The sequence below is a fragment of the Perna viridis genome, chromosome 6, assembly GCF_037379345.1.
Source record: "Perna viridis isolate PV_CMFRI_1.1 ecotype Kerala chromosome 6, ASM3737934v1, whole genome shotgun sequence".
Lineage (NCBI taxonomy): Eukaryota > Metazoa > Mollusca > Bivalvia > Mytilida > Mytilidae > Perna > Perna viridis.
Window position 1 is genome coordinate 16,477,254 of NC_142450.1, and position 22,442 is coordinate 16,499,695.

The 22,442-nt window shown below is 33.2% G+C and overlaps 1 protein-coding gene and 1 long non-coding RNA gene across 5 annotated transcripts in view; one reads left to right on the forward strand and one right to left on the reverse strand.

Annotated features, from left to right (window-relative positions):
• Window positions 1–22,442, reverse strand: part of LOC148613862 (baculoviral IAP repeat-containing protein 7-like) — a 38,094-nt gene that overhangs the window by 8,761 nt on the left and 6,891 nt on the right. Inside the window, exons 1-2 of one of the 4 annotated variants that reach the window (XM_088587511.1) lie at window positions 10,445–10,631; window positions 64–1,989 (exon numbers count right to left, since the gene is read on the reverse strand). In XM_088587511.1, the coding sequence (XP_088443637.1) occupies window positions 64–1,252 (1,189 nt within the window). In that variant the 5' untranslated portion in view covers window positions 1,253–1,989; window positions 10,445–10,631. Of the gene's footprint in view, window positions 1–63; window positions 1,990–10,345; window positions 10,632–22,442 lie in introns of those variants that run through there. The other 3 variants (XM_088587513.1, XM_088587509.1, XM_088587510.1) reach the window with 3 other exon arrangements.
• Window positions 5,158–9,549, forward strand: LOC148613863 (uncharacterized). Its single transcript, XR_015923496.1, has 3 exons — window positions 5,158–5,209; window positions 6,574–6,654; window positions 9,306–9,549. It is a non-coding gene; the product is annotated as an uncharacterized LOC148613863 (long non-coding RNA).

Below are 22,442 nucleotides of genomic sequence, written 5' to 3' on the forward strand. Positions count from 1 at the left end.
TTTTTTTTTTGTTTTTGCCATAATTGTTTTAAGCTAGCTCTGACATAATACTTTACTTTTTACCTGCAAAAAAGAATCCTGCTGCAGCCAGAGATTCTGGAGTCTGGTGTTTATAAGATGGCCAATTCTGAAATGTTGAAATTCTTGTTGATTCTACAGCATACTGTGAATTCTTTGGACGTTCAGTGTTAATTCCTAAAGCTTCCATGTTAGACATTGGTTGGTTATTTAAGAAACTGACATTCGGTCTGGAAGGTGCATTTGAAGGGTTTGGTGGTGGAACAGGTACATTTCGAACATTCGTTCCTAAAATAAATGGACATCTTGGAAATCTATTTTTATGCTCAACATGAGGCTTGTCACCTACCTCCCAGTCTTTCAATATTCCCTTGCAAAAAACACATTGAACCCTATCTCCCGTTCCCGTGTAGTAGAACCCATTTTTAGCAAGTTCTTTAGCAGTAACGGGAGTTCCCATTGGCCAAGTTCTATAGGTTTCTAGTCTATGTCTTTCATATTTTAAATTTCCAGCATCAACTTTGGGTAGATTTTCTGGTCGATTTTCAGACTTTGATGCACCACTTGTAGCACTTCTTGCAGCAACTGCAGCAATATTTTCTCTTGAAATATGAACTGAACCTGGTGCAAGACGTAAACTGAAAGTTTCAGCCTGCTGTCTGTTAAACTGATTGTCTTCTGGAGTTCTTTGAACACTTATGTTTCCTGCACTTCCACTCCTAATGGCCAAATTATCTGGCCTATTCATTGTTGGGTCCATAGGATTCATATATTCCAATGAATTACCAAGGCTACTATGATCTGACAAACTCAGAGAAGAACCCTGTTTGCTAGGACCAACAACTTCCGTCTTCAACTTAGGAGTTTGTATTTGAAATAAATGAGTTATTGTATTGAATCTGTCACTTAATTCAACAGTTTCCGAATAAATCGGTACATTAGAGCGATTTTCTTTTGTTAAAAAAGCACAATATGGGTTCAGATTGCGATGAACTTTCAATGGAATATCCTGATCAGCCCAATCGTCTTTTTCACGCAGACAAACAAAACAAACACAATTACTTCCAATTCCGCTAAAATAAAATCCTGCGGCAGCTAATCGTAGAGCAGAGCCTTTAGCACTTGACGGTCTGTCTTTAAATGACTTCAAACGAAGAAATTCATATTTCATATCATCATTCAAGTCTGGGTTTTTTGCCTTTTCTTCAAAAAATTTATCTAATTTTGATGACATTATTCATTCACAAATTTGCATTAATTTGAAGATGAAACTAATGATTTCACTAAATAAGAAAATGAAAATTAATGAAATTAAATAAGTACATTTTTAGGTTTATATAAAAGTTTAAAACGAAATATTTCAAAAACACTCTGCAAATCAATGTCCTCTCTAAGAATCAAATATAGTATTATATTGTGGAAACTTAATTGTTTTCCATTAAAAACCATATGGAGCCTTTTAGAGTCTGTTCTCTGCAATTGCATAGACCGATTCCTAAAAAAAATTGTGTTTTTGATTCCACTCAAGTCTGCAGACAGCTGAATACCACCATCAGTATATGAAAGCAAAGCAAATGAAATATAAAACAGCTTCCAGAATAAACCAATTTTCCTTTTCGGAGGTATTTTACAATGAATGCTACTCCTTTTAAACTCTGTCTTGTCTTTACTGAGCAAAACCCTTTTTTCTTCACTCACAACTGAATTTCCAGACAAATATTTAAATAAGATAACAGTCCTCAGCTGATAAAAACAATCAAATAAAAATCTGGAATCAGCTACTGTATCATCTTGGTCATCTGTGACATTTTCATTCAAATACGGCTCTTGAGTAAGGCTGTGGACTAGTCCAAAAGGTGAGTAAACACTATGCTCATCTGATGGCTCTGTGTTGCTACAGTCACAAACTTGATGGCCACTTGGTAACCATGGAATTGTCATCACGCTCTTGTGAGGACATCATATACAAGTCTGAAATAAAAAAATGACATGCTAGCTTACAATCTATCCTATTTGTAGTCTAAGAGGAGAAGATTTTCAAAGTTGGAAACGTAAAATTAAAGGACCCACAACTCATTCATCTGTCTACTGATCTATTTAAAATTTTTGGCATTAGCCCAACTATCATGCTGAACAATTTTACTCCCTGCCAGATTTTAGCTACCATAAACCCAACTGTTTTTGAGTTACATGTATGTGCAAAATACTGCAATTTGATCCCTCTGCTTTATTTTTAGAAACTGTGGCCATGTTCATCACAAGACCTTAAATCCCCACGTACAGATTGTTCAAAATATTCTATAGAAAATTCATGCTAAATTTTGTTGCAATCCATCCAGTAGTTTCAAAGTTGGAAATGTAAAATTCTGAAAAAATCCATTCAGGACCCATAACTCATTCATCAGTCAACACTGAACAGGTCTTTCTAAAAAATTTTGGCATAGGTCCAACTTACCATGTCGAACAGTTTTACTCCCTGCCAGATTCAGCTAAACAATTTTTCAGTTACATTGTATGTGCAAATACTGCAATTTGACCCCTATGATTTATTTTTAGTAATGGCGGCCATGTTTTTGCCAGATCTAAAATCCACACACACAGGTTGTTAAAAATTTTCTACAGAACATTCATTCTATGTTTTACAGTTTCAATCCATCCAGGAATTAGACAGAAGATTTTCAATTTTGGAAATGTAAAATTTGGAAAAAAAAACATTCAGGACCCATAACTCATTCATTCTTCAACTGATCTCTCAGACAATTTCAGCAAAGGTCCGTCTCATCATGCTGAACAATTTTATTTCTTGATAAATTTTAACTTAACCCAACTGCTTTTGAGTTATTTGCAAAAGTCTGCAAATTCACCACTATGATCTAATTTTAGTAATGGCAGCCATCTTTTTGGCCCCCCACAAAGATTGTTAAAAATCCCCTAAGGAACATTCATGCAAATTTTGGTTATATACAAGTAGTCAAGTAGTTTGACAGGAGAAGATGTCTGAAAAAGTGAACAGACGACGATGACGAAGATGGACACATAGTGATGGGAATAGCTCACATGGCCTTTTGGGCAAGTGAGCTAAAAATGTAACTTGACCTCCATTTTGTCACATGCATCAAAATTTTTAAATAATATGCCATAATATACTTTTGAAGTTCTTGCATGGACAATGTTTAGCAGCCGTTTGTCCAGCGGACCATCTGTTGCCACTGTAAATTTTCAAACTCAAATCACTGATTTTTTTCCTTCCTAAAATTTGGTAGATAATATCAAGATAAGCAAAAAATTGAAAATAATGTCATTTGACAAACTTGGCAATATCTGCTGTAAAGCTTTTTTCAATTAGCTAAGTCCAAACATTGAGAAACCTACATGTAAAATTGGGATACACCCCCCTAAAAAAATAGAAAAACAAACTGCAAAATCCTTATGAATGGTCGTACATCTTTCTTAGATAAACACTGAACTCTAATTGATCATAATAATTTACTCTTGAAAGTATGAAGAATATTCTGAGAATTTTAGGCCCCACCAATCTTTTAAAAACATAATTCCATACATTAAACTTAAAGCATTGAAAACATTGTGTTACTTGAAATTTTGTCATATATAAAATTATTATATTGTTATTTACATAAATTTTTTTCAAAATGCATATATTTCCTGAACTTACATGAAAAAACTTAAAATCTGTCAACATCTGTCTATAGCTGGTGTCAAAAGAAAATGATGTGAAGCATTTTTGGTTCGATCTTTATATAAAAATTTAAACTAAAGTATTAGGTGATATTATCTACTTTCCCAAGAATTTAAAAATAGATAATTTTCCTAGAAATAGACATACAGAGATATTCTGAGTAAGTTGAAGGTCACACAAGAGAATGGTCCAGTGAACTACATGTCGATGTATGAGGAATAAATGCATTGTATACAGTGAATACTGGCTAAACTAAACCCTGAGGTGTCAGTCTCTGTAAAAATCTGGCAGAGGGTGAAACATTATATATGTATGAATAAACACACCATTTTGAAAGTGTTATTTGACTATTTGCACCATTGGAACCAAAGAAAAAGGAGAGAACTTTCAATATGATGTTGCTAAATTGAGTTATAATTTCGTTGGAAAGCACTGAAAATGAATATTTCAAGGGCAGATAACTCTCTATTTTTTTTTCTAATATTTCATTGAAAATTTCCTGAGCAAATACAGTGACACAGAGAACAAATAATGTTTTTTTTTCTTTTTTTTTTAAATAAAGAAAGCATCATTTCAAGAGTAAAATTATAATGTCAGATCATTGGGTTTTTAAAATGCATGTTTCTGATATTACCCATTTTGCACTCTTTGCATTCTTACACTGAATAATCCAAATACAGGTCTCACTAACCACTTCCGGGTCAAATGGCCACCCCCCTATGTAGTACCAAAAACACACTGAACCTAGACATATGCATTGTAAGTGCATTATTTGTGTGTATTATGATTAAAAGTAGTCAAAATGAAGCTGAGAATGTGTACTTTAAAATCATATATGTAATTAACTACAAAAGTGTATGAATATTGTTTACATGTGTGAGTAATTTGCTTCCATGCTGTCAGTTAGCAGAACAGGTAAAAATGTGGATTTTCAGTATTATTTATTCAAGTAAATTTTGTGAAGAATTTCTATCATCGTAACCATTAGCATAATGATTTTGGAAGCCTTTTTTTCCAAGCTACGCAACGGTATGCAACTTTAAGATGTCCTTTGTCCTGGGAATCCACAGTGAGACTTTGAAAATTACTTTTTTAACATGTAAAGTAATGGAAACGTTGAAAGTGGTTAGTGAGACCTACATGCTTTAACCAGACAATTTTGTAAGTCCCTTTGTATTACATAAACCTTGGTAAATTAAACACCTGTCATTTTTTTAAACTAAACAAATTCAAAAGTTAAAAAAGGGACCAGTTTAGTCTGGTTTTATTGTATTTGAGCCTTAACTTGTGAAGAAAAATGATCTTTTGCAATAACCAACACTATACATTATAAAATGTTCATGATGTACGATATACTTGTAATGAAAAAAAAGAACATTTACACTTTTGTACCAGTACTCACAAATGTAAACAATAACCTTGTTTTTTTTTATTGTAACATCAGGCATACAGATACATCTTATCAAGTGTGGATTAAAAGGGGGCAGATCTGGTGTAAGTACTCCCTTTCCCCAAAAAAGTTTGAAATTTTTTTTCGTGCAGCTCATTTTTTTTTATACAAATTCTATGCCAAAAATTTGTTTGCTTTGCTTTGCCTTTATTTCTATTTATTCAATAGGGCAAGATTCACAAAAGGTTAATGTCAAACCCTGCATTGGTTGGTTTATTGCATTGATGGATATGATGCATGTAATTCACAAACCTACCACAAAAAGGGGTTCATTGAGCATATACATTTGTAGGCATGTTTCCAAGTGCTTGATTTTGGTTTTATAGGTGAGATAAATTCATGATTTTAACTAGTAATTCAATTTTTTGTACCATTATTAAAAATTTCCCAATTAAAAAGAAAACTAATCATAAGAGGATGGCAAGTTAAAAATGAATATCACTGATGTTACCTTGCATATGTCAGTTGTCTTACTAAAAAAGAGAAAAGTACATGTAATCAACTCTCTACATGGAAAAGGACATTCTCAAGAACTACACTACATGTATTAGTACTTGTTTTAAGGTGAGACCACAAAAAGTAATAGTCTTATTACCAGCAAGAAAAAAATACATGTAGGGTACATGTAAGTAGGTAGGGATATCATTTTATTTTTCAAAAACATTTTACATTAAGTTCATGGGGAAACAACCAAGACCTTAACAGTGCTTGAGCCAAAATTGTTAAAAAAATGTTTATGATAGGCACATACATCTAGGGTGGGTAGGGTAGCAGAAACCTGACATTCTCCTTTAATAGCAGATTTCATCCTGTACTATAATGAATCTCAGTTTATGGCCAAACTTCACAAAGATTCAACCAAATCTGATTTAATAGGCAAATTTCATAATACTTACATGTATCACTAACTTGATGATATTTTTGCAGTGAATACCAGTAATCCTGACTTTTTCAAATACACTGCTGAAATTTTGCAGGGACTTTGAAATTAGTTTGAGTTATCTGAGATTTCGACTCTTCCAAGTTCGACACATTGAAGTTCTACTGTATAAATAGTATACTTTTCTATTGTTTTACATAACACAATATACAAACATAAATTGAACATATTTCCTTATTATACAGGTATATCATAATGCATATTACAAGTACATGTAATTCAAGTACAATGCATATATAAATTGTAAAAAGGATCAACTCTTATGGTAATGCTAAATTACAAGTACCATAAGCCAAAAAAGTTTATACTGGCCCTTGCAGTCTTCTAGCTATGATTTGAAAACTGAGGGACGCAGGGAAGGCACTATAACATGTAGCATGTTTTTTTTTTCATTGATTTTAGTTTTTTCAAGATTTATGTTTGCATAAAGTCAGAAATATCTTCCATCATTTTTTTCTTTTCTTGTAGGTTTGTATTCTTATTACATACCTGCCAACTTTTTGGGCCAATATGTGAATGGACAATGTTGCATCATATTTTGCAAGCTGAGTAAGTTTTACAGCATTAATAAATGCATGTCATCCTTATTAAAAGACCTTTCTCAGTTGACAAGTGCTTTGTGAAAATATAAACACATTATTGTATTTTTGATCCAATCAAAAACTGTGTTACTTCTGAAATTAAATTATCATCTGATAACCCTGATTAGCTGATTGATCACTGATAATTACCTGAGGTTTACCTGAGGGTTAATTACGACAGTATGTAGTTAATGAAGGTGACACTTCTTAATTGGCTTGGGATAATTTATTAACAAAAGTGTAATCTTAAAGGGACATTCAGATAATTGTAAACAGGCACTAAGGGGTAACTCAATAGGGGCAGAGGAGAGTGGGTGTGATAGGGACAGGGCGCAGGGCTCCTCCATTTTGCCCTACATGTAGCTAGGACACTGACCTTGGATAGCCCATGAAAGTCTTAAAGTTATATAGAAAAATCTGCAATTCAAAACTTATGGTATGAGTAATGCTCATAATTGAAGACCATGAGGTGACCTGTAGAAATTACATTTGTACATGTAAATTGTTTGTTGGTTGGCTTATGGTGGCTAACTCATACCACATCTCCAAATTTTATGCCATTTGCCTGAAAATATTTTTTCTTACACAATGATACTTTTATCATTCTTTTCTTGTATGTTACATATATTGAATTAGAGGACTTCAAGAGCATGATTTTACTTTTGTCCAATCCTCTTAGTTATATTAAAAATAAAATCCTCAATGTTAGCTCAATCCCATTATTGCTTTAATCAACAATTTTAAGGTTGCTGGTACATGCACATGTTAATAGTACAAGAGTCAACAGTAAAATCACCAAAAAATTAAAGGCAGTGGCTCCTCATCCACACATTTGTGGACGGGGAGTCTCTTCAGGCTAATCATCATCACATCTGGTTTGCGTAAACAACATACAGAATTGTGACCAAAATGCCTGATTCGTTACCAAAATGTTGTCAAACTTATCCGACAATGTACGACTATTAATGTCATCACGAACTGTGTTTACATTTAATAAACTGAACAGTTTTCTGTTCGTGTTATATACTAGTTTGACTGCATATTTGATAGTGGGAGCAAGCCCATGTGCTTGAAAGAGTAATCAAGGGAACTAAAGTTATAGTGGTAATGAATAGAATGTAATCCAGGAACAAAGACCAGACATACACAATCTAGAACATAAAGCAACTAAAATCATACATACAAAGTAACAAAAGCAAATGAGCAACCCGGACTCCACTAAAAACTGGGATCATGGACCAGTTGCACCAGTAGGGTAAGCGTCCTCTGCTTTTCAAGAAATATCCACCGAGTTGCTCATAACAAGTCAAGTCCGGGGTAGACAAAAGAGGAAAGGAAAACTATGACACATTGAACATATCAGTTTTCATGTACAGGTTTTATGTTAGTTAAACTTAATTTACATTAACTCAAAGAAGACAAGTTATGATGACTAGTGCCAAAGTGGATGCATCATCTTTACCAGATGTTTAAAAATAAATAATTAAATCTTGGCTGATAACATAAATATCACACGTTACAAAAACTCATTGAATGTTCTTAAAATTTTAGTTTTTACAAAAAAGGACCAGTTTGAATGGATATGTTTCACATCTGTCATCTGGAATGGCAGCATTAAGATTTAAAATGAGCCAGACTGAATCATGTGCCAAAGCAATCTTTCTCAATGTGCAAAAATAGTCTTTCAAGTTTGTTCAATGTGTATTTTATATTAATTCTGAGTGATTTTTTATCATTATTTGTTACATCAGTTATGATTTAAATTATATTTGTATCATTTTGTACATATTTGCATAAAAAGAATATCGCACAATTTCCACTTTACCAAGGTAAATGAATTATTTCCGACATGATTCCGTGAGTTATTAACTCAAACTGGATGTGTAGACGATTAGCCTGTAGAGGCTCCCTGTCCACAAATGCGTGGACATGCAGCCACTGCCTAAATAAAATCGTCTTGGTTAAAGAATAACTTAACATTTTACCATAGGAACAAAAGGGATGCTAGATTATGACATCACCAGAACAATTCCAATTTCTGTGAGAAATCATTCCTTGATCACATTAAGCTTGTTTTTCTTAATAATTTAAATACCCAAACAAAGCAATGAACAAAACTTGTTCATATCAGTTAAGATCCCAGAGGTTGAAAGGAGGCAACAAAGCAAAATAAAAATTAGCCCTTCAGGACAGCATATTTATTTGGACTATCACAATCCCAGAGATATATTATGTGACGGAGTCAGTTTTTGGGATGTTAATTATACCTGTTTTTCATATAGTTTTAACTATACATTTTTGTATTTTCATTTGATTTCGGTATCATTTTCTAAAGTTTATCGTACATTTTCCCTCCTTTCATCTAGATTATGCCATTTTATTTTTCTGGTACCCTTTTCAAAATCTAACCAGTTGATGTTCCGAGTTTTCCAAATACTCTCGGGATTTTTCATTTAACTCTATGTTACGATGTGAACTTGCTCGTATCGTTAAAACGAGGCATAACAAGTTTCTATTATTACTTCTGATTGGTTAATCCTTTAGTAAAGTAATTTTCCATTGGGTTTTATTTTTACTCCTCTATATTGATTTTAGTATATAAAGCGATGATTTTTGCAGTTTAATTGCTTTTTCCACTACGAAGCCACAGCAGTCTCTACAGACTTAGTAAGGTAGGAGCAATTTTTATGCACCATTTCTGTATTTATATATAGCTTTACCGGGGATTTTGGTAGGTAATCAGGGGAGATAATTTTTTTTGATATTTAGGATTTTTACTGCTCTTCTGCACTTGTATTTTCATCCCACATTTTTGTTCTTAAATAGGGAATATAAAATGTCAGTCTTTCTCTACTTACGTGGGCAGAGACTCAGGTCCTGTGAACGAACTCTATTTAATTTATAAAGGAGAAATACATCAGAAATAATGTTTCCTAACCCAAACCCAAGTAACATGAAATACTAATGGGCTAGAACCACTTTGTGCATCACATAGTATCTGTCGTTCAGCAATAGCTCACAAAGATTTACGTCTGTCATTGCCCATCACTTAGTGTCTGTGGTTAGATATTTTCTGATTTTTCTGTTTTGAAGCGGTTGTGTGGTTTATTTTGGTTTATTCTGGTCAATAAACACATTATAAAACATATTTAGGAACACTTTTAAAAAAAGACCATTCAACGCCCAAACCATGGCTTAAACCTTCTTTTTTAAATCTTGAGATGAAATAGAATTTCCTAGGTTGAAGTTTTCTGGGTTTCAAATAGTCTCGAAACAGGACATTCGATAAAACCAAACCACATTACTTCCGGTGCTGAAAATATAACCCCTCCTGTTACAATTATAATGTACATGCACAAATATGAATTATGAGAATAGTTATACATGTGATGCCAATGATGAATCGAGTATATCACAGCCACAGGTCTAATAGTGCCAACCATTTGACTCACCCAATTTTGAAACTACATGCAACAAATTTGCCTTTTTATCTGGGGTATAAATTTCCTATGCCGGCTATGGTCTTTCGTATTTTTTATTCTCATTAATCTTTCAATTTTTTTAGCTTGAAAACTTGGCAGGCATGCAGGTTTATGAAAAAAAATATTTGCAGCTGGGTTGTGGGTCAATGTACAAGTCGCTCATCAATCGAAACTTACATGTACTTCAATAGACAAACGCCATTTTGTGGGCTATCGTCGTATCGATTTTATTTTTAGAACAGCGTAGGTTTTGGGGGATTTCCAAATTCGGCTTACCAAAACTGCAAGTACCTTCAGTATTTGACAAAATGAAGTCGTCGATGAAAAGAATAAGAACACTTAAAGATAAACAAAAAGCAAAAATGGTCGATGATTTTGTTGATTCCAGACGATGACTCATAATACATTGCAGAGAACAGGGAATGAATGAGCTTCCGTGTTTACATTAGCAAAGATGATTCTGTCGCCACTTATCTAAATCGCCCTATGATGCCGTGTGTAGCATTTTAAATCTATAATCTGATCACGATTAAGAATCACATACAGAATTAATTGGTAGAACAAATAAAAATAATACAATATTTAAAAATCAAAGTACTCATGTACTGAATCAATTTATATTGATTGTTTGAATTTTTACGCCGCAAATAATCGTCAAATTGCAAAAATTGGGCCGGATATGAAGAAAATAAGGAGACCGAATTCAAACGTATCTGAACACAAGCTTATTGTTGTAAATGGTTTATATTAAACTCGGTGTCGATATCGGTTTACACGGAACACCTAAATGAATGAACACAAAACTCTCCGACATACCGGGTAATTGAACAACAAAATAATACTTGCAATTATCCTTTCCCAGTTTCTAAATTTTGAAATCAAAATTCAATTTATCGACCTCCAGGTCAAAACTGTCTGCCAAATCATTCAAAATTCAGCTGCCACAATTGTTGAAATAAATCATCTCCTTAGATACATGTCCCTCTAAAGAAAGCTACATTCCCCAGTTGATGAGCTTTATAGCTCAAGTACGTCCTACAAGTTATCGCATAGACACCTATGTGTCTTTTAAAGTGCTTGGTTCCATAGGTACCTAGTTCCAAACACACGTATTTTAAAATAAACGCCAAAGTCTTAGAATATATTTTCAACAAATATGTCTGCATGGTGCAAATACTAGCCATGCAACTGGAGCACCTGCAGCTCTATTATCTTCACACATGGCTAAAGTAGCCTAATATAATGACTATTACATGTACAAAAAGCAATATCACCAAACCACAAACCTACATGTACACCATCCCGAGAATTGCATAATCAAAATTCCTATGCTATTGTCTAAGCGAAGTTTCGTTTTTATTTGTCATCTCTGGGCTTCCGATGTCACATGGCGGTAACCGTAATAAAATCTCATTTGGCCCAAAAAATAAGTGGCAAATGATAGCATGGGACCCCTTTCTCTATATAAGTTTCTTGATCGTACCCACCTCCCCCTTTTTTGTAAATTTTTGGATCCACCAGGCCCTGCATGAAATATCTGATGACAGCTTCAGCATTCCTCTTTATATTTCATTGCTATGACACATGAAAATTTATAGTCTCACAGGGTTTTCATTTCTACCTAAACATTAAATAGTTTACTATGCGTCTAAAATAAACAGACAATTTGAATATATCGATATGTAGTGAACGACTGGGTGCTTAGAAATAAACAGGTACTGATAAGTGGTTAGAGGTCAACTACTTTTAATTGGATCTTTGTTAATCAGTGGCGGATCCAAACAAGTATATTTTATAGGAATATAGGAAAATAGGATAGGACATCAACTTTTATTGACTCCGGAAAGATAATAAGTACATGTCGTAGATGTCGTAGATGCATGGTAGATCAGAAGATTTCTTGGCATGATATCCACCTAGAATGATAATGAAATTTTCCTATTTTTTTTCTTTTGATTGCAGGGTCATTAATACAATGTAATTGATCTATATCCCTACATGTGGTAATAACATCAGTTATGTTAAATAATGAACCCCTGTTATCATCACGCGCACAGTTTGTGAGAGCCCCCTCGGGGAGTGTATTAAGGATTTTTTTACCATACACAGATTGAAACTACTTTTGTGGAGGTGGGGGTCAAAGTTTTGCAAATGGGGGGGGGATTTTGAGGTGGAAAAATATGGTAGTTTGTAGGGAGTAAAAGAGAGGGGGGAATTGTTTGGTATTTTATTTTGCGTGAAAGATTAATTTGCAAATTTCTGAGGCATGAGATACATGTATATAAGCTCAATAAAAGGGAGAAAATGATGAACGATGAATTTTCATATATACAGAATAGAATATTTTTTGTAGAATATTTTATTTTCCAAATTACAGGGCCCATAAAGTGCATATCAAGTACAATGATTGATGTACAATGTAATTAAGTATTACACATTACACAGTAGTATTCATAAATCATTTTATCATCACTAGCTTTCGTCAGAATCAGAGCCATAACCAAAAAAAACAAACAAACAAACAAACAAACAAACAAAACAAAAAACACATATATATCAAATAATAAGAGTATCAAAGCATATTCTTCTTAGGTTAAAGGAGCTCCTGATAAATTCACCGATTTTCACCATAATAGACAAGTTCTGTGTTAATAGTCGGACATATTTTGAATATTCATCAAGGTTAAATTATCTAAGTTATGACTAGTGGTATAGATATACTGAAAAAGTTCATTTCTCAAATGATCATAAAGGGAGTATTCAGTTAAGACATGACGCTCATCTTTAACTTTAGGCTAAAAACCACTAATTCCACTTCCCATAGGCTTCTATGCTAATTTCACAATATTCAATGGCTTCTCTGGACTTTACCTTAACTTTAACCTGCAGATGACTATATATCAGCATGATTCTACATATGCCAGCTCACAATCCTCAGAATGGCATGTGGGGTTAGCAGACTTGCAGTGCAGTACTGGTCACCGGAAGTGAAGGGTCTATAAATAGCATGGGAAATCCCAGTGTTTTCACAAGATAGGGGTACATTTAAAAATCATTATGGAGATTAGGCTTCACATCACAAGAAGCAAAATGCACCTATAAAATGTACAGAAATGTTTTTCCTTTCAGAAACTGTTTAAATTTTTTAAATAAGATGAGAACTTTTTTCACAGCACTATGAGGAACAGGGGTAATTTCTGCGTAGGACTATTTTTGCCTACGTTCCAAATGCTCATTGGTTGAATTGGTGGTCTGTAACCTAAAGAGTCACTTTTTGTCTTAGAAAAAATTAATAACTATACAGGTATCTTCCTACACACATACTGAATGCATCTGCAAAGTTTCAGTGAAATGTGACAAGCACTTTTTTAAATATTTGATTTTTAAATATAGGGTAACCAAGTTGTGCGAGCAAAAAAGTGACAATATTCTACCATACTGAAATGCATTAAATATTTGCAAAGAACTTTTTCTGACTTTTCAAATAAAAAATATCAACCACAACTTGTTTTTTAACAATATTAATGAAGAAATAGTTTTAAAAGTAATCATTTTCTGAGAAATTGGTCTATTTTTAAAAATTTATTTCTGACATGCCTCCCCCTTTTTCTTGATCACATGTCAAAAATCCTAAATCTTTAAATTTTCACAAAAGGTGATATATTTGGCTTTAAATTTGTAAATACAGTGTTTTCACATTAAAACATGACCAGTAAAGGGCACCTAAAGCAAAAAAAGTGCTCAATAATGGATTTTCCATGTTGCCATAGGGGAATGCTTATATGGCCTTAACCGCAGTAATGAAAGTGAGTTTTTCCTCATTTCTAACCTAATTTTTGCTCAAATCTACACAAAACTTGATTTCAAGTGCTTATTACTACCATATTTAGGTAAATATAGCCCTCAAAGTTTAATATTTGATATTTTTACTAAATTTTCTACACTTTTTACAAGATAGGACATAAAAATCAGCCAAAAAGACCAATTTTCCATAATTTGGACCTATAACTTAAAAAAATGCATATTTTGAAGGATTTTTGTAGTGTATTCCTGTCATGGCAAAGTTAACAAGATCTTCAAGTAGTTTAAAGCTATTTCAAGAAACTTTTCATTTTGCCATGGCTTCAGCTTAAGGCTAAAAACCACTAATTCCACTTCCCATAGGCTTCTATGCTAATTTCACAATATTCAATGGCTTCTCTGGACTTTACCTTAACTTTAACCTGCAGATGACTATATATCAGCATGATTCTACATATGCCAGCTCACAATCCTCAGAATGGCATGTGGGGTTAGCAGACTTGCAGTGCAGTACTGGTCACCGGAAGTGAAGGGTCTATAAATAGCATGGGAAATCCCAGTGTTTTCACAAGATAGGGGTACATTTAAAAATCATTATGGAGATTAGGCTTCACATCACAAGAAGCAAAATGCACCTATAAAATGTACAGAAATGTTTTTCCTTTCAGAAACTGTTTAAATTTTTTAAATAAGATGAGAACTTTTTTCACAGCACTATGAGGAACAGGGGTAATTTCTGCGTAGGACTATTTTTGCCTACGTTCCAAATGCTCATTGGTTGAATTGGTGGTCTGTAACCTTTATTATTTGTACAGTTTAACCACTAACACTGAGATCTATTAATACGAATTTTTGAATTTCTGACATTTTAAATTCTTAATGAGTGAGCACTGATCCTTAATTTACATAATGACGTCCTTTAAAAAAACCCAAAAAACCCGTGATATCTAAATAGTTTTCGTTTTCAAAACTTTAAATGCTATTCGTGAAATCCGTCCATACTCCCAATTTTAATGGAGTATGAGTTGTTCATTTACTACAATTTCGTTATGGGTACCTTCTGTCATGAAACAAGTCCTTGGCACAGGTGGGGTTATCAGAGCATGAGGCCTTATCATACATAACGAAAGGACATTACAATTCAATTTAATATTCCAAAGTTCGTCTTCTTGATGAAACATCGATACAAAATCACGAATAATAAAAACATACTACCACATGAGTAGTAAATAATGATTGCTTGATAATGTGTTGCATGCAATACAAGTTTGGTTATTGACGTGCATGTTCTATGATATCCATGTTTTGGCAATTGCGTGACGTTTCAACTGTATTTTAATAAAACTTTGCCACTTTAGTGTTCTTTTTGTACGTTATTTTTGGGTTTTTTTTTATACTTTTCTGCTCATACAGTTTATACATGTTCTATTTTCAACTGTCTATAGTCACCGACGTACAAATAACTCTCACCATTGTCTAGAGTACTAAGAATGTTTATATTTCCTCTACAAGTAATTAAAACATAAGGATCATTTGCAGAACCGATAGTCTATTTGGGCTATGTCCACAATACAAGTATTTCAGTGTATTAATCTTAAACAAGTACTATCTTTTAAAAAAGATGACCGACGCAGTAAAATTTGTTCTTTTTACTTGTTATTTTCTACTTTTCATTCAAGAAAATAACACATGGCACGCAATTTCAATTTTCGATACAGTTTTTTTCGAATACCATTAAGTTATCAGTATTTGGCCAATCGGAAAACAGAATAATTACATGCGATTAGGTGAGTAGCGTTTCCATGGAAGAGCTTCTTCATGGTCAAAGGGTAAAATCCAAATTATACCGACTGCGTCGGGAAAATAACAACAAAATCTTTGTCCATAAACTGATTTTGTAGGAAGTACTTACATAATCTCCGTATTCAACAATATTAAATTAAGTAATGTCATTAAATATTAGATAATAAAATAAATTTTTAAGCAAACCGATCAAATATGACGTAAATGAGATTCAGCCATGTTCAACCTTGCAAATTGAACTTCCATCGGATAAACTGTAAACATATATCAAATGTAAATCGTAAGTTTTATTATGGATTTTGTCATAGAGTCGTTACAACATTTACTTTTTTATATTCGAATAATTTAATATGACGACTTTAACTGTTAGAAAAGGTGCCATCGTTTTTCTTCAATGAAGCCACGACAGCCACCTGGCTGAAATTTACCTAGGCATTACATGAAAATCTTGCTAAATATCATAATTTGCGGTAGCACTCACATGCATCCGCGATCAATACAATTATGAATGGAAAAGAGTGAAACGTGAAATGGAAACTTAAGGAGTAAAATAACCATGAAATTGATAGTTAATCAAACAACATGCAAGGGAAATTTGGCATCTTCCATTTTATTTAGAAATCCGTGTAATATTTACGCACTATTTGATGACTTGTTTCTCCGGACTGTTGATCACGTGGTGAAATATTGTTACAGTCACCGGCCATCTCATGCGTATGAATATCTCACGTGATCTTAGAAGAAAAGTTTCTGAAGCTGAAGGAGACACCAAACGGGAAATAGTTTGATTAAATAAGGTGGGTTACTGCACGAAAGCATTCCCTAATGTAGACACAATTCTTTCATTACAGATACTATTTGCGAAAACGTTTTGATTACCTTGAGGGAAAGAATGGATATTTAGTTCTGTATCTGTAGCCCCAATTAGTACACTCGCGTCATCCCGCTATCTTGGATTTCTCCTTTTCAGCATCATGACAAATCTAAATATATTCTTTAATTTGCCTGACAATTTTTAGATGTAGACTTAAAATAGCTGAAAATAGTATTTGAGAGACAAAGTTTTATATATTTTGGTATTGAAGGGAAAATGAATCCTTTTTTTTTCTGCCAGTCAACCCTTTTAACCCTTTTTAACGGTACTTTCGCGTCACACCGCATGCAACTTAACAGACGAGCATCATGTCAAATCTTCTGTATTAATCCTGTTTAATTTTTTTATATTATTTATGTACAAAATTTGTAAAATATTCTTTGTACTCTGTTGGTTTATGATTAATAGGTATGAATCTATCATGAGCTCATAGTCCTGATAATTTACCCTTTTTTGCTGTGTAATGTATAATTATATTCATCTTACAAACTTAAGAATGTTTGAACTTTTTGGATCAGTTTATATTTATGCAACAATAGTTTAAGTATAGTTATTGCATGCTGTACATACATATATGTACCAACAAATACTTGTAACATGTATTATTTTTCCTACGCAGTTATTTCCAGAATGAAATGTAGAAAATTAAAAGTAAAAAGAACAAATATTACTTTGTTGGGTATCTTTTTTTTCAAGATAAGACTTGTTTACAGTGTGTTACTTGTAAACAGTACAAAAATCTAGTTTCAATGGAAAAATTCATATCATTGTTTGTCATCTAAATACATATACACATATTTACAATTAACAACACGTGTTGAAAACTGTGTAAGGTCCTTGTTTTTGTCTAAGTTTAGAATAGATAGTAAAAATGTTATTTACCCTTCAGGGCCTGCGTATGGAGTGTTCATATCACAACTCATACGTTATGCCAGAGATTGCCGAGACTATGCAGACTTTTTATATCGCGCTAGAATTCTAACAAATAGGCTTCTGGAGCAGGGTTATGTTGCTACAAGATTGAAGTCATCACTACAAAAGTTTTATGCCCGTGGATGAACTCGTGGATGGTCACGGTGTATCCATCTGCGCCATGAAAACTGATTTGTTCAATGTGTCATAGTTTCCCTTTCCTCTTTCGTCTACCCCGGACGTGACTTTTTATGAGCACCTCGGTGGGTGTTTCTAGAAAAGCAGAGGACGCTTACCCTACCGGTGCACCTGGTTCATGCTCCCAGTTTTTATTGGAGTCCGATTTGCTCATTTGCTTTTGTTACTTTGTATGTATGATTTTATTTAATCTATGTTTTTTGTTGTGCATGTCTGTTTTCCATGTCCGGTCTTTGTCCATGGATTACGTTCTTTTGATTACCGCTATAACCTTGGTTCCCTTGATTACTCTTACCAAAAGTCTTCATTTTCTGTTTATTTAGAATATTTTGACAGCTTTGCATTTAATAAGGATGGACTTACTAGTTATCTGATTAAGCCATTAAACACATGTATGGGATCCACTAATACTGAAAGGTACAAGTTGTTTGAATGACATGAAAATACAGATTGTTTCTATCACAGTCTTGAATACCCTTTTTGTGTCTCTCGGGACTGCTCCATTTTATGACTATTAAAAACTCTAGTAGAGGTGAAAGAACCTTGGTTTTGGGTGAACTACTATGTTGATGATCTGCCCTGATTGTATGGTCATAATTCATTTTGAAAGTAATTAGACAGCACAATTGGCAAATTTATTCAACAGTGTTTAACTAAAGAGTCTTTGTCCATGTACGACTAAGGGAGAACTTGGAGCTGTAGAAATATTTGCTTCAATTCTATGATAAACAGAAGCAAAAGCTATGCAGTGAAGTGACATAAAAAGCAAAAAAGAATGGAAGAGTGAATTAACATGTATATTTTTAAATGTGTATCGTCAAATCTGTGTGTGTGTGAAAAGTAAGAAAAGGTTGTGAGTCATTTTCCCCCATTCGTCTTGTCAACTCAAGAAGTCATGGCTGCTCAGCTAATAAACGGTCCTTGAAGACAAATATAACAAAAAAGAATGGTAAAAAATATTAATTTCCCTAGTTTAAAATATTACAATCCGTTTTTATGATCAGAAATGTGATTGTGCAGTAAGAAACCGAACAAACTATGAAGGCTTCATTGACTCAGTACTTCAGTACTTTGATAATTTATCTCGGACGCAAAATTTTCCTATCACCTGATCATGCACTAAAAAAAGAACCAGAAAAAAAAAAACAGAAAAAAAACCAAGAAACAGAAACAGAAAACAAAAAAAAAAAAACACATGAGCTAACCACATTAACACGTACAGAGGAACAAACGTAAAAGAGAAACTTGGACTCTTCTAAAACTTGGATAATAGGTCTTGTGCATGGATAGAGTAAGCGTCCTCTGCTATTCAGGAGACAATTGATAAGTTAACGTTGCTTATTGAACATCACGTCCGCGATAGATAAAAAAGAAACGAGAAAAACTATGAAACAAATTGGTTATTATGATGCTGATGGGCATGTCATAACAATCCATGAGTTCATGATGGCGCCATTAAGTTCCGTAGTAATAACTTTAATCTTGAAGCAACATTACACTGTTCAAGAACCAGCCAAGTTGACAATACGAAATGTTTTGATATAATATTCCAGCTTTTCTATAACATCTTATTCGGTATAGGTCATTTGGAATATTTTAAAGTGTAGAAACTTTCTACACATAATACTAAAATATACTAAATTATGAAGTAAAACAACCTAATTTTAATTATATAACCGGTAAATTATAAAAGCTATATTCACTTTTCTAATCCATGTGTAAAAAAGAGAGATAATCACATTATTTAATATGACAAAACCACGACTGTCACACATGTATAGTTTCTATAACATTCATCTTTCTTACTTGAGTCGTGATTGAGTGATAAGCCTATAGGATAGTGCGATGTACGATGTGTTTTGTAGAATGAGTGATTGGACTATACACAATATTTGCATGTTACCATTTATTGACAGACTGGTGACATTTTTTTTCTAAATGTTATTTTTTATATGGAATTTGCATTGTATATATATAAGTCTAAAGGATTGTATAACGATACCGATAAAGATGTTAACACACTATAATAAAGTATATAATGGGCAAAATTTTCAGTCAACAAATGACCTTCTTCAGTGCCTTAAATAAATTGAGTGTGTATGTTCCATACACACTCAATTTATTTAAGGCATTTATTTATTCTTATATTTGTTCCATACACACTCAATTTTTTTAAGGCATTTATTTATTCTTATATTTGTTCCATACACACTCAATTTATTTAAGGCACTGAAGAAGGTCATTTGTTGACTGAAAATTTTGCCCATTATATACTTTATTATAGTGTGTTAACATATTTATCGGTATCGTTGTACAATCCTTTAGACTTATATAATTATTTTTGTTTGTGCTGCATCGTCATGACTGGACGATCCGATACCCATTAAGTTTGCTGGTTGGCAGATTCCTTTAGACTGTATATATATATATATATACGTGATCACGAAGAGTGTCAACATACGTTATTTTTCATTTTCAAACTAAAGAGCAGGTGTAATCATATCCATTTTTTAGATTTAGCGGGTATGTGACATAGTTTGTACGGATATGGGAAATATACAAAAAATTTCCACGCATGGCGGGGATATTTCACTTATAAAAGGTGACATTAACAAAACTAGACACATCTTACTAACAGCAACAATTAAAAAAGGAATGAATGCCTTTCCTCGTATAAAAGGCCATTCTTCGATTTCAATAATACAATTGGAGCTTTTTTTTTCCGTGGCGGATAAGATTCTTAATCAATCAATGGAAAAGCGGAGAAAGATGCGTACATAAATCTAATTTTTTAAACATGTTCCGTGCGTATAGTACCAATTGGTCGTACTTGACGAATCCAAACGAAAAAGGGTTATTGATTTATTTTAAAGTTATTTTTAAAGACTATACGAAGTGAAAAATCATTTTTTTTTTAGAATTGAATTATACCGAAATAACTTTGAGTCACAGAGCACAAAATATGATCTAAATCACTTTTTAAAAATACTGACGCCATTTTCCGTAGTGTATGCAAACAATTTTTTGTCAAACAGCTGGGGTTTCCGGATTTCTTTATTTACTGTATTCGTGGTCTTGAAGAATTTAAAGATAAAAAAAGGAAACTGCGACATTGCTGCCTGTTATTGGCGACGTCACTTTGCTCGGCTTGAAATTCATCATCGAATGTTTTTTGTTTTTGCTTGGATCGAGAGGTGATTAAGTAAATAATTACAGTATCGAATTCAGTCATTACACATGCCTAAGCATATCCAAAAACATGCATATTGCATTCATTTCTATTTAAACTGATGGAATGATACACTTAGCCCATAGAACTTTTATTAATAAAGATATTTCAGGAAATATGGATATAATTAGAATAGGTATGATGTACATGCAAAAGAGACATCAGCCAAACCAGGATGAAAGACCAAGGCAAGGCTTTGGACGAAGACGAGGGAACTGTCATAAGACAGTACAGCTGCAGCTGGTCACAAAACCTCATTATATACAGGTACAGCGAAAAAGTTGCCACTGTATTTTTGAAGTACACACACCATTAGCAGCAAGTTAAAACACTAAGTGGACGATATAAGATTCTTCATGAAACCAATGGGACCGAGAATGCTACTTGGAATAACGGATGCCCGCAGTTGTATAAACGTCGCCACATGTACTTCAATGCCTTGAAGCATGTACAAAATATGTAGTCGTTATAGTAAACATAATTGTCTGAAGAAAAAAAATATCAGTGGCAGTTATTGGAGATAATATCCACAGCGCACAGGACCACTCCCTTGCCGGAACTATATTTTGTGGATTACTGAATGTCATCGTAATACTTGAAACTGATTACATTAGCATACCGTTAGGTGTTAAAATAACACAATAGGGAATCCCTTGTTATTTTGTTGAGAACGTTAAGAAAAGTCATAATTTTAATTAAAATACTATTTGTAGACTTGAGGTCCTCTAACTCAAATAATAAAATTTACCATTTTCATGCATTCATTATGCACACGACCAGCTATCAAAACATTGTTGGATAAACCATATTAATTGACTAGGAAAAATCGATCGATCGTCTTGGTGTAACGGAAAATATTGACAATGACATAGGTACTAAATAAACAATAAAAATGCAAATAAGGGTAACAGCAAAACTATCGAACACTTCGACGATCCATAATCAAGTCAAGTCCAAAATATAACTGATAAAATAGATATTACATCAACAAGTAGCTGATACCGCAATGGTCTTGACTTGGCATCGGCATTTCAAACGTTTAATTCTGTAATTTGTTGTTAGATGTGTAGTTTTATAGTTTTTTCTAGAAATGCAATAAGAAACCCCAAAATAATACAGAGCGATATAAATACAATTTTACATTTTAAGAGTAATGTAACGTACTCCACTAAAAAAACTAGGAGCATGGACCAGGTGCACCGGTCGGGTAAGTGTCCTTTAAATTTTATGTTAACTTCTTTATCCCTCTTTGATGTTTTCACATTATCAAGCATCCCCGGGATTCCAATAAAGTACCTTGCTTGATAGTATGTAAATATGACAAACACTTTAAAAAGTGGTGTAAAAGGTCGTCTCTTGTACACCTTTTTTTTAAATGATTAAACCAAAACTAAGACTTGTTTGTTGTGTTTGCAATTGAATAAGATAGCATTTACAAGAAATTTAACATTATAGGA